The 12,643-nt window shown below is 54.2% G+C and overlaps 1 protein-coding gene across 5 annotated transcripts; it reads left to right on the forward strand.

Moving 5' to 3' along the window:
• The first annotated feature begins 1,481 nt into the window (after positions 1-1,481).
• DUSP15 (dual specificity phosphatase 15) lies at positions 1,482-12,169 on the forward strand. Of its 5 annotated transcripts, none has more exons than XM_077111908.1 (7): positions 1,482-1,598; positions 2,611-2,644; positions 4,389-4,471; positions 6,479-6,528; positions 7,476-7,550; positions 8,831-9,002; positions 9,771-10,352. In XM_077111908.1, the coding sequence occupies exons 1-7, from the start codon at positions 1,587-1,589 to the stop codon at positions 10,041-10,043; spliced, it is 699 nt and encodes a 232-aa protein (XP_076968023.1). In that variant the 5' UTR covers positions 1,482-1,586; the 3' UTR covers positions 10,044-10,352. The 5 variants fall into 5 exon arrangements, with proteins under 5 accessions (XP_076968023.1, XP_076968022.1, XP_076968024.1 ...); XM_077111907.1 differs by lacking the exon at positions 1,482-1,598 and adding an exon at positions 1,731-1,869 and having other exon boundaries at positions 9,771-10,343; XM_077111909.1 differs by lacking the exons at positions 1,482-1,598; positions 2,611-2,644 and adding an exon at positions 3,648-3,667 and having other exon boundaries at positions 9,771-10,552.
• Positions 12,170-12,643: the final 474 nt, after the last annotated feature.

Raw genomic sequence — 12,643 nt, forward strand, 5'->3', positions numbered from 1 at the left:
TAAAAGCCAACCCACTTCTGGTATGTTGCATTCCAACAGTATTAACAAATCAAAATAACAGGAAACTGAACATTTTTAAATGCTTTATTTGTCTATTTGCTTATTTGGTCTGCCTCTCCTTCTAGACCCAAGTTGTCCAATCTGGTTATCAAGCACTCAAAATGTGGCTAGTCTGAACTGAAACATGCTGAAAACGTAAAATCCGACATCAGATTTCAAAGATTTAATACAATAAAAAGAATGTAAAATATCTCATTAACAATTTAAAAATCTTGTTTACATGCTGAAATGATAATATTCAGGATATATTGAGTTAAACAAAAATATTATTGACAACTAACCTAGTTCTTTTTACTTTTTTAAATGTGGCTCCAAGAAAGTTTTAAATTACAAATGCATCTCGCATTATGTTATATTTCTATTGAGCAGTCCTGGTGTAGACAGTAAGCCACTGAAAGTAGAAACTATTTCTGCCTTGTCCACTGCTATATCCTTAGCAGCAGGCATACAATAGGTGCTCAGTAAGTATTTGTTGAACAATTTGGTTTTTATGACAACCCCAGGCACAGAGCTGAGACAGGAAGCCCCATATAACTGTGAACTTGAGAAAGGAAGAAACATGAAAGAAACACTTTTATTTTTCTCTGATCAAAGCATTTCCAACAGGCTGTGTCAACCCTCCCTGTTCTGCTCCGTAGGATATTCCCCTCTCCCACCCCCCAAACACCTCCACTACAGATGGAGGGTGGAGGGCCAGGGCTGGAGGAGCAAAGCTGGCCCAGCTGCTTCTGTGCCAGACACATAGCAAGATGTTTAGGTCCAATTAAATTATGCTCTTTGGCTTTGGTCCTAGTAGCCACAAAGGGCTAAGACTCGGTAGCTGGGGTCCCAAGGGGACTTGCGCAGAGTTACCCAGCAGCACAGAGGTAGGATAGGGCCTGGAACCTTAGTCTCCAGACTCCTCTTCCAGGAATCCTGCCTCTAACTGGGATTATGACCAGAGCCGGCCACCACTTTCCCCTCCCCAGTGCACACACATATTTTTCCCTGACTCCTTAGGACTCCTAACTCCACTTATGCCTGGTCCAGAGCTGACCCTGAAGGCGACATCCTTATAGGTGCCGAAGTGGATGGAAATAAAGGATGGGAATGGGAGGGTGGGTGCCTGGAACGATGGGCATATTGGGGGGGAGTGAAGGGGGGTTGAGGGAGGGGAGGGAGGGGTTGCAGATGTAACAGATGGGAGGAATTCACCACTCTTCTCGTCCCCTGCAAACAACCTGAAGAGCAGAGCGTCCTTGGCCATCAGGGTCCAGCCGCGCACCTTACGTTTCCGCTAAAAACCCTAGACTGAAGAAGCTGGGTGCCTGGCCCCGGGGCCCTCTCTGCTCCACCGCCCCGCCCCCTCGCCCGCGCCTGCCGGTGCCAGGGGGGGAGGTGCGCCCCGACCCCCCGCCCCCGCCCCGCCCCCACGCCCGGAGGTGGCGGCCCCACGCGGCCCCAACAAGCTGCCGTTGTCCCGCGGGCCGTGGGCCCGGCACACTGGGGCTTTGTCCGGCCCCCCGCCGCGACCCACGGGCCCGCACATGACCGAGGGGGTAGGAGGAGCCTGCGGCGGCGGTGGCGGCGGCGGCGGCGGTTCCACCATTCAGTCCCTCCCGGGCCCCGGGTCGGCGGGCGGCGGCGGCGGCGGCGGCGGCTGGGCAGGGCTGGGCAGGGCCGCGGCCGCGGAGCCCCCCGTTCCCCGCCCGGCTGCAGACGCCGGGCCTGGGCCGTCAGGGCAGCTGTGAGCCGAGCGCTCTCCGGGCGGCGAGCAGGGGGTGCGCCCGGACCTCCGTCGCCGGGATCATGGGGAATGGCATGACCAAGGTAGGGGAGGCGGGGACCGCGCCGCCCGCACCCGGCCGTCCCCAGCGCGCCGCGCCGCCGGCTCTTTCTCGGTCTGTCCGGCGCTCTGACCTTCTCCTATCTCGCGGTGTGTCTCTCGGGGTCTTTACCTCTCTCGGACTCTGTATCTCTGTGTCTGTCTCCGTGCTGTCCCTGCCTCTGCTTCTGTCCTCGCCGGCCCTGTGACTCTCCTGCTGTGTCTCCCTGTCACTCCTCGCCTCCCCCCACCCCGTGGGAATGTGCGTGTCACTGTCTTCTTTGACTCTGTTTGACACTGTGAACTCTGTCTCTGGCCGTGTTTCTGCACCCGTGTCAGGTCTCCTGTCCCTCTGCCCCTGCCTTCCCACCCCCCTCCGTCTCCCAGCCCCCCAACATCTCCCCACTCCTCCCTAAGTTCGCCTCTGTCCTTGCTCCCCCTTTTTCTCCTCTATCCTGGCCCCCTATGTCTTTCTGCCCCTCCGTCCTTCTGTCTCTCTCCTGTCCTCTCAGGCCTCCTTCCTCTTCCCTCCTCACCCCTACCTAAGTTGGCCCCTCTTGCTGGTTGGCTTGTCCCCTTCCTGTCCTCCCAAAGTCCCAGAGCCCCTGACAGGGAGGGGGTTGCTTAAAGTCCTGCGGTCCGGACACCCTTCGTGGGACTGAGAACAGGGGTTCTCACCCCATCTCCTGGGGGAGGGGAGGGGTTCAGCCCCTGCCCTGCTGACGCCCTGCCTGTCCTTCCTGTAGGTACTTCCTGGACTCTACCTCGGAAACTTCATTGGTGAGCACTGCCCACTCTGTCCCAAGGCCGTGGCAGTCTGCCCGTCCCAGGCTCGTGTCCACCATTCCTGGTCTGGCCCACGCGTCTTAGACGGGCTCGGGAATGGGGTGGGAGGGCGAAGGGCTGGTGGAGGACAAGGGGGTGTGTGGTGGGGGGAGGGTGTGCGCCCCAGGGCTGAAGGGGCAGGTGGAGAGCATCAGGGGCCTGGCCCCCTCCCCCATCCCTGCTCTCCCCATTCACCTCCCCATCAAGTTCCACCAAGAGGTCAAAGGGACAGAGCAAAGGCTGTGGACACTGGGCCGGGCTGCCCCCACCCTGGGTGTCAGTCTCCCCTCAGCACGAGGCCCCCCAGGTTCTACAGATTCTTCCAGCCCTGAGGGCCTGGGGTGAGGTCTGTTTGGGGGGCCTGCTTCTAACTGGGAAGCTGGGGTCCCTTTCTCCCTCCTTCTCCTCTTTAGAAGAAGGGTCTCGGGAACTGGGTTTGGACCTTGTCACCCACTAGAGTCCCTGAGATGAGCAGCTGGGCAGCCTTGTGCCAGAGGGGGTGGCAAGCTTACAGACCCACTCGCAAAGCTTTTTCATTCCTTCTCTCATCCATTCCTCCCACAAGCTCCAGTTAGAGGGACACAGATGTACAGACACTCCATCTCTGCCCTCGGGGTTCGAGTCTGATGGTGGGGACACAGATCTGAACACATGCTAAGAGACGGGCTGGTCAGGGGCTTGAGGGACCCAAGGTGGGAAGAGACACTTGCATCTGGGAAGTCAGAGGAAAGGGCGTTTGAACTGGGCGTGGAAGGGTGAGAAGCCTCCCCCTTGCACCGCCTCCCACACTGGGCTCTGCTTCTCCACCTCCTAAACCCGGGTCCCTTCCTTCCTGGAGGTGACCTCAGTGGGTCATGCCACAACTGATTTCCGCATCTGGCTGAAGTCTGACTCTTCCTCAAGTGTGCGTGCTCCGTGAGGACAGGGGCCACGAGGATGATGACCCCATACCCAGTGCCCAGCAAAAGGCTGTATGCAGTAGGCACTCAGTAAATGTTTGCTGTTTGAGAATGTGAACATGTGCAGATAAGGGTGGATACAGGTTTTTTATTCTAAGAGAAGTCATCAAAGGAAATGCAGCCCCAACAGATGCTACTGTTAGCAGGTTGGGCTATCTCTTTGTAGATAGAGATAACATATTAAACAAAAAGGAAACATCTGAATACTGTAGCCTGCATTTCCCAATTAATAATATGCTTTGGACAGCCTTGCACATCAGCACATAGAGATTGCTTTAATAGCTATACAGTATTCCCAAGTATGGATATATCACTATTTATCCAGCCCCTTCTTTGATGGGCATTTGGGTTGTTTCTATTCTTAACTATTCTGGTGTGCTTACTGTTACAATCAGTACTGCAGAGAACATCCATCCTTTACACACAGCAGCTGCTTCTGTGGACGAGGTGCCTGGAAGTAGAATTGCTGGGTCAAAGGGTACGCCAGGGAAGGGTGTTTGGGATGGAAGGAACATGGGTTAGGCTTGGGAGAAGCAGGGCTGTGATTTGTGGATGCCCCTCCAGCAAGACAAAGGCCTACAGCCCTGGGGGGGGGACCTGTAAGGCCTGGGAGCAGGAGGTGGGGAAGGAGCAGGGAGCCGGCAGAGGGCAGGGAGGGAGCTCACTGTCCAACTCTCTTGGTCATCAGTGACAAATAAGTCACACCTGCCAGATTGGCACATGCACCCTGTTTCTTTCAGATGCCAAAGACCCGGATCAGTTGGGCCAGAATAAGATTACACACATCATCTCCATCCACGAGTCACCCCAGCCTCTCCTGCAGGTACTTCTTACCCCAGCCCCAGAACTGCAGATAGGAGATGGGCAGGGAAGGGGGGAGTGCTGCAGACCCCCACAGTACTGTGGGCCAGGCCCTGTGCTGCCCTTTTGACCACAGTAACTCATTTGGTCTTTCCCACTGGCCTCCGTGAAGGCAACTGAGGCCCAGAGAGGTAAATTAACTTGCCTAAGGCCAACCAGCCAGTGGGTGGAGGAGCTGGCATTTGAACACAGGCCATCTGGCCTCAGAGGCCTCACCCTGAACCTTGAAAAGGCCCCCCCGTGAATTTTCCATTGCTCAACTGGATGAAAGATTCCAAATGGATGATTCTGGGCTCAGGATGCCACTATGTGACCCTGGGCTGTAACTTCACCTCGCTAGGTTTCTACTCCCTTGGCCCTGTCTGCTTCTGGGAGGTTGTTTTGAGGATCCAAAAGGCCTGGAGAATGGTGATGATGCTGTGCACCTTGGAAAGCACGGCCCATGCTGGAAGGGTTGGTGCCAGTATTTTCGAGTCTTGGAAAGGGGCATTATGTCCCAGAGAAGGAAAGTAGAAATCCAGTCCACGTATGCTAGAGTTCAGAGTTCATACTGTTACTCCCTTGTGACCCTGAGCACAGGATGTCACCTCTCTGAGCCTCAATGACCTGAGCTGTAAAAGGGGGAATTTACAATAGCACCTATCTCACTAGCTGTTGACAGAGTAATTGTGAAATGACAGCCAGATAGTGGGTCCTCAAGAAATTACACCTGCTATAATTAGGTTCATAATATTCTTATCCCATACACAGAGGTCCCTCCTCCTGGTCTGTTAGAGTCTCTGTCATCCACTCTGCTCACTAAGGGAACAGGCTCTGCCACAGATTTACTGAGTGACTGGGGCAGGTCTCTAGGCCTCAGCTTCCTGATGTATCCAACGAGGGGGTCAGATTTGATGATCTCTTTTAAGAGCAGTCTCCAACAATCTGGGGTTCTCAGTTTCATCCAAAGAAGAAATTTTGAAGCAAATGGAATTTGATTTTGCCTTAAGGGCAGCCCTGTTTGGCGTATTCGGATTGTGCCGTCACTAGATTGCAAAAGGAAGGTTGTCAGATCATGAATATATTTGCTAATGAAATGACTGCTTCCAAAATGAGTCTCTGCTCCAACAGCCCTGCCCTCTTCTCACGAGCATCCCGCCCTCCCCATCCATCAGTGAATTCACCAGTAAGGTGTTTGATAATTCTGCGAAACTCAAGGCCAAATGCATTGCAATGTGGAATTGCAAACCTTGCAAAAGATGCAGGATGTGTGTGTGTCCTTGGGGAAAGCAATTTGGAGGGAGAACCAGATGGGATCTCACAAAAAGCCATTGGCAAATGAGGACCCAGCGTCAGGGGTGTGTTAGCCTCTGGCCAGTGGTGACTCGGCACAGGTCCATTTGAATATCAAAGGATTAAGGGAGGCCCTGGAGAAAAGCAATGAGATGCTTGGAAAACGTGAGAGAAAAATGATCTTAAGGTCTTGGATGAAGGTTAAACATGAAGCAGTGGATGTTGTAGCAATTTTGTTGGAAAATTACTGACAATTGATTCCTTGATTATTCCACTAATTAGTGCATAGTTTTATAATCACAAGTCATGAAATAGACGCTTATTTTTATCATTTTTGTTTCTTTTCAAGATAAATCTGTTTTGCCCTGTTTAATATGAAATTTTGATCCCCAGTTGGAGAGGAGTCCCTTTAAGTAGCCGTTTACCAGCTCGTAGATAAAAGGGCCCTGGGTCCTTTTTCGTCAAGTCCTCGTGCCCAGCTCATCTCTGGAGTTAGGATACATGGCATCTGCTCAGAAAATTCTGGAATCGCAGACAACCAGGACTGGGTGGCCCTTAGAAATGGCATCTACCGTCTTTGAACAAAAAGGACAATAGAGGTCCAGAGAGCCATGGGAACTGACCTGGGGCCACAAGGCACTTAGGTGGACCAGGGGTCCCCCTGCCCCCAAGGCCCACATATGTTTTGTACTTGCAGGACATAACCTACCTTCGCATCCCAGTGGCTGACACCCCTGAGGTACCCATGTAAGTTGCCCTGGATGGACACACAGATGGACAGACGGCTGCCCCCTGTGGGGGTGGGGGTGCCATGAGATGGTCTGAGGGAGGCCATAGAGGACTCAAGCCATAGCGCTGTCCTGGAGACCCAGCCACAGGCAGTCACCCAGACCCAGGTTTGACTTCATCTCAGCCATGCCCTTGCAATGAGCGCCCGGCCAAGACTCTTCACCTCCCTGAGTCTCCTTCTCCTCAACTCTGACATGGAGAAAGTATCCCATCTCTCGGGATCAGATGCACCAATAGATTTGAAAGGGCCAGATCCAGCCTGTCCCTGGCCTTGGAGTTAAGACATCTGAGTCCTGGCCACGCTTTGCCTTTTATCTGCTGTGCTTGAACAAACCATTTCCCCTCTCTGAGCCTCATCTGTAAGATGGGAGTGAGATCCACTTCAAGAGGGGGTTTTCAAAGACCAGGTGACATGGTTGAAGATCAAGGGCAGGCCTGGTGCATTATGGGGGCTCAGGAAGAGGAATCTTTGTTATTAACAGCACCCTGAAAATCCCAGCCCCTCGGGAATCTTGCCCCCAGCTCCATTGCTGACCGTCAGTGTTCCCAAGTGCTCTGATCGCAGACCCCAGAGGAGCGGGACTCCTGTGTCTCCTACCTGAGACAAACCATCTGTGAAAGTAGGATCTACAGGACCCACTGGGAAGGGGCTTCAGGCTCAGAGCTGGTCCTGAATATCTGGCGGGATTTGCCACGACTTACCTTGCTCCCTGCTGAGTGACACCCTTGCCATACGTGTACCCCCACCTTGTGCTTTAGTTCTGACCCCTATTCACTGCACATACGAGTTGGCCTGAGTCCCCCTGTGCTCCCTTTTACTTGTTATTCCATAAATGGGGAGGGGACAACTCCTAGGAGATCTCCCTCACCCCTAACACTCCCTACCTTATTGCTTTCTTTTCCAGCAAAAAGCATTTCAAAGAATGTGTTAACTTCATCCACTGTTGCCGCCTCAATGGAGGGAACTGCCTTGTGCACTGGTGAGTTAAGAGGGGAGTTGGGAGAGTTGGGGAGACAGCAGCTGCCCTCCCACCCAAATACACACGAATCCTATGGGGAGGGGAGAACCTGTCCAGCCAGCCACATGCCTGACAGTCCACCATTCATTTGATAGAGGCCAACCGGGGTCTCAGATTCAAACTCTGCTCCCTACCAGCTGGATGGCCATAGCCAAGGAGCTGGCTCTCCCTGTGCCTCAGTTTCCTCATCCATGAACTGCAGAAGAAAATGCCAGCCTCACAGGGCTGTTGGGAGGGGTAGCTGAGGTCATGTGGATGGGCCAGCCTCTTCCTGGCTCTGGCTCCCCACCCCCCTCCAGGCTAGGAGACTGGACTCCTGAGTTTTTCCCAGGTGCCTCTAATCCAATTAATGCCATTCATTCCATAACTTCTCACTGAGTACCCCAATGAGATGGGCAATTAAAATATTGGGTGATAGGTGCTGCCTTCAAGGGATGGATGGGGCCTTCCATGGCTGCAACTCATGATGCCCTCTGCCTCAAAGCCCTCCTGTGGCTCCCCGGCCCACACAGGGTCAAACCCAAACCGCACACCGCAGCCCACAAAGTCTGGGCCCTCCCTACCTCTCAGCCCTGTCCCCTACTCACTCCTCCTCCTCCCCCTGCTCCAGCTACGTGGGTCTCCTCCCTGACGTTCAGACCCACCAGGGCCCCACCTCAGGGTCTTTGCACCCAGTGCCCAGACATTTTTGAGTAACCCTTACTCATTTTCAATGTTCAGCTTGACAGTCACCTCCTTGGGAAACCCGTCCCTGATCCTCCCCACCCCCGCCCACCCCACCTAGATTAACACCTCTTCTGATAATCTCCCAGCCCCCTGGAGCCTCCTTCAGAGCACGTACCGCCACCACCTAGAATTCTTTCTCTGCTTACTGCCTGTCTCTTCCACCACACCACAAGCTCCAGACGGGCAGAGACTGTATCTGTTTTATTCCCCACTGTATCTCCAGAACCTGAAAAATAATGGATAATGGAGACATGTTCGTTGAATAAATGAATGGAGTGAATGAAGACCTTGGATGTGGGGGAATATCGGGGGGGTGGGGGGGGATACTACAGGCAAAGGGAACCACCTGGGCAAAAGCCTAGAGGTGGGAAGACAGATCCTGGCAGGTTCATGGTTGGAGCTCAGAAGGTGAGGGTGGGAGGGCTGAGGTAGGGATAGGGTGCCTGGGGCGGGGGGGGGGGGGGAAGGCACAGGAGGGATTGGTGGCTCACCTGAAGCCTGAGGGGTGGCCCCAGCTTTGCAGGCATCTCCCGCAGTACCACCATCGTGACGGCGTATGTGATGACTGTGACGGGGCTGGGCTGGCGCGACGTGCTTGATGCCATCAAGGCCACCCGGCCCATCGCCAACCCCAACCCAGGCTTCAAGCAGCAGCTTGAGGAGTTCGGCTGGGGCAGCTCCCGGAAGGTAGGGCAGGGGCGGGCACTGGAGTCTCTTCCCGCTTGAGCTGAGCACCAATGGCAGGATTTAGTCTGTGCCTCAAAACCTGGCAGAAGATTTTGCTGGGGTCTCAAGCTCGTGGTCCGTGAGCTAATTCAGCCCCCCAGGTGTATTTTGTTGGCCAGCCATATCCCCACTGGGCAGATGGCACATGGAGATATCAGGAACCGAGGCCTCTCTGGAAAGAGAGACAGAGACAGAGAAAGCTTGAGGGCAAGGGCTGGAAGGCGCTTAGCAGATGGCAGACTGGTACCAGAGGCTTATCTGTGCGTCTACATTAGAAAAGAGGCGGGCTGAGGAACAGGCCCTTTCCTGGTACAGTTGTGGCCACGGATGTAAATTCAGGGAGAGTGTGGGGGTGGGTGGGTGTGGGTGTGTGGGTGTGAGACGTGGCCCTCACTGTGCAGGTGGGGGTCATTTTAGCAGGTCTGGAAGGGGTCTCAGAAGGAGTAGTGGGGTTCAGAGAAGGGGGTGGTGATGATTCAGGGAGAGGAACGGGACTGAGATGGGGAGGGAGCTCAGGAAAGAGAGGGATTTGGCAAGGCCAAGGGAGGCTCTTGGGAAGGGCAGAGGTTGGGAGAAATTGGGGGTGGGGGTGGGGGGAGCGCGGCTTGCCCAGATTTCCTTAGCCCACCTGAGCTGGGTCGGCGGGGGCTGGGTGCCTTAACCCTCCCCGTGGCCGGGCATTGACCCCGCCTCAAATCACAGCCCACCCACCCTCACCCCCCGCCGCAGCTCCGCCAGCAGCTGGAGGAGCGCTTCGGAGAGAGCCCTTTCCGAGACGAGGAGGAGCTGCGCGCGCTGCTGCCGCTGTGCAGACGCTGCCGCCAGGGCTCTGCGACCTCGGCCGCGTCTGGCCCGCCGCCCCCGGGCGCCTCCGAGGGATCTCTGCAGCGCCTGATGCCACGGACGCCCCGTGAGGTTCACCGGCCGCTGCCGCTGCTAGCGCGCGTCAAGCAGACTTTCTCTTGCCTCCCGCGGTGTCTGTCCCGCAAAGGGGGCAAGTGAGGATCCCATCCCGACGTGGCTCCTCTCTTCTTCCCGACTGGACCTCTTTCCAGACTGAGCCTCCCACGGCCTCAAGGACGGACCCAGAGCCCGTGGGAACCCCGCCACGGCCTGCCCCCCACCCCACCCCGTCCCTGCCCCCCATGCCTGCCTTGCTTGTCTGCAGTCAGTGTGTCCTCCATCTGTGCGTCTCTGTGTCGGCCTACTGCAACCACCTGGTGCCTTAGTCCTTGGGCTGGGGGAGGGGGTGCCCAAGCCTCGACTCCTAAAGGTGGGGTGGGAGGGTGGGGAGGAGGGTGGGGGTTGGCTGGACCTGGAGGATATTAAAGAGACACGGAAGCTGCTTGTCTGAGTGCCTCCAAGTCATTCAGCAAAGGCAGGGAAGCCAGGCTCAGCCAGGGAACAGGGGCCAGGGGGGTGCAGGAATGGGTTGGGAGGTTGTGTGCATACCTAGGGGCTCCCGGAGTCTGTCCCAACCCACCTCAGACTGTAGTCTGCAGGGCTAAATTCTGAAACTCTAGCCCTTCGCTGACCACCCTACCCCTTCCCCACCCCTCCCCTACCCCATCCCTTCCTGGAGCCCTGCTCTCATGAGAAGGCTCCTGAGTTCCACATTCTCTCTAAAGGCCCTCCTACTCCCCGATTCTCCTCCTTCCTGAGACACCCTCCCCTCCTTGAGCCCCCTTCCTTCTCCCGGGCTCCCTCCTCTTCCCTATTCACAGATACTAACTAATAAGGTAAGTAAGGTAGTGAGAACCAAAAAGGTACCCACAACTGACCTTTTACATGCATGAGTTCACTTAATCATCAAGAGGAAAACAAGCTCAGAGAGGTCAGGCAGATTGCCTGAAGACACACAGCTGGAGTAGGGGAGGCTGCATTTGAACCTAAGCAGTCTGAGTCCCATGATAGAGTTCCAGACAGCTTGTTAGGAAGCAGCTCCTTCTGGTGCTGGCGAGGAGGATCCAGCCCCAGCCAGGGATATGACCCTTCCCACCGAGAGTTTAAAGGCCAGAAAAGCCTCTGACACAGGAGGACCCCAAATCAGCTCAATAAAGCAGCTACGAACTCCAAGAATGAACAGAGAGGTCATCAGAGCCAATTTCTAAACTAAAATGAGCCTGAAGCTGAGAGGGGCTGAAATAGCTATATCCTATTATCGTATAAGCTTCTTAAGCACAGTGCTCAGGGATGTGGGGGGGTGTTTCAGTTCGCTAAAGCTGCCAAAATGCATTATACCAGAAATGGATTGGCTTTTACAATGGAGATTTATTAGCTTACAAATTTACAGTTCCAAGGCCATAAAAATGTCCAAATTAAGGCATCAAGAGGAAGACACTTTCTCTGAAAACAGGCTGTTGGCATCCGGGGTTCCTCTTCACATGAGAAGGCACATGGCCAGCATCGGCTGGTCCTTTGCTCCCTTGCTTTCAGCTTCTGATTGCAGTGGCTTTCTCGCTGAGCATCTGTAGGTCTTCTCTTTGCATCTCTGGGGCATTTCTCTCTCTCTAAGCTCTCTCCAAATGTCCCTGGGTGTTTCTCTCTTATCCTCATAAAGGACCCCAGTAAAGGGATTAAGACCTACTTTGAATGGACTAGGTCACATCTCAATTGAATCAAAAGATTCCACCCAGCAATAGGTCTGACCCCACAGGATGGATTAAAAGAACATGGCCTTTTCGTTCTGTGCTTCACACCAGCACAGAGAGCCATAGCCTCCAGCATTGGATAGGGGTGGGGGTAGAGGTAGGTTATATGAAATAAACGTCTCCTGCTGCCCTTTCACTCCTCATTCCTTCAACAATCACTGAGCGCCTGCTGTGTGCCAGGCATTGTGCTGGGGACACAGCAGTGAATAAAACAGACAAACCTCTGTGCTCATGTCACTGACATTCTTTGGCAGGGAGAGAGTCAATAAACATAAAAGAAAAATAGGTCAAGTGGTGAGGGGGTGAACCATTTTGATATCTGCAGGGAAGCAGGCAGAGGAAGTAGTAAGTGAAAAGGCCCTGTTTTAGTTTCCTGGCTGCTAAAATAAATACTGTATGATGGGCTGGCTTAAGGACAGGAATTTCTTGGGTCACGATTTCAAAGGCCAGAGGGGCTGCGTCCTACTGAGTTTGGTGACTCTGGCTGGCCGGCAATCTTTGGGGTTCCTTGGCTTTTCTGTCACATGGCAATGCACATGGCAGCGTCTTCTCCTTTCTCTTCCAGGTTCTGTTGATTTTCAGCTTCTGGCTGCTCCCCATGCTCCTGTGCCCAGTGTCCTTTGTTTATATGGACTTCAGCCATATTGGATTAAGGCCACCCTCATTTAGTTTAGGCACACCTTACCTAATAACATCGTGACAGGATTAGGGGTGAGGACCTGGACATGCCTTTTGAGGGGGATGTAATTCCATCCCCAATATCCCGAGGTGGGATCGTGTGCAAAAAGCAAGGCAGCCAGACTCATTGGAGCATGGTGCTCCCCCTGGCTGATTGGGGCACCATCACCACCTGGTTTAAAACAATTCTATTTCTGATGGCATCTTCTCCATCATCCATGGGGCAAGACAAAGCACCTTGGGTAGGTCCTTCCCAGTACCCCCTCCCCTCCA

This window comes from Tamandua tetradactyla, chromosome 1 (genome assembly GCF_023851605.1).
Source record: "Tamandua tetradactyla isolate mTamTet1 chromosome 1, mTamTet1.pri, whole genome shotgun sequence".
Taxonomy (NCBI): Eukaryota; Metazoa; Chordata; class Mammalia; order Pilosa; family Myrmecophagidae; genus Tamandua; species Tamandua tetradactyla.

Excerpts from the sequence above, each read along its gene's own strand:
- DUSP15 (XM_077111904.1), top strand. The coding sequence starts at position 3,985 with ATGGGCATTTGGGTTGTTTCTATTCTTAACTATTCTGGTGTGCTTACT. Across the intron at positions 4,472-6,478 it reads CACCCCAGCCTCTCCTGCAG|GACATAACCTACCTTCGCAT; the intron begins GTACTTCTTACC and ends TTGTACTTGCAG. Across the intron at positions 9,003-9,770 it reads GCTGGGGCAGCTCCCGGAAG|CTCCGCCAGCAGCTGGAGGA; the intron begins GTAGGGCAGGGG and ends CCCCCGCCGCAG.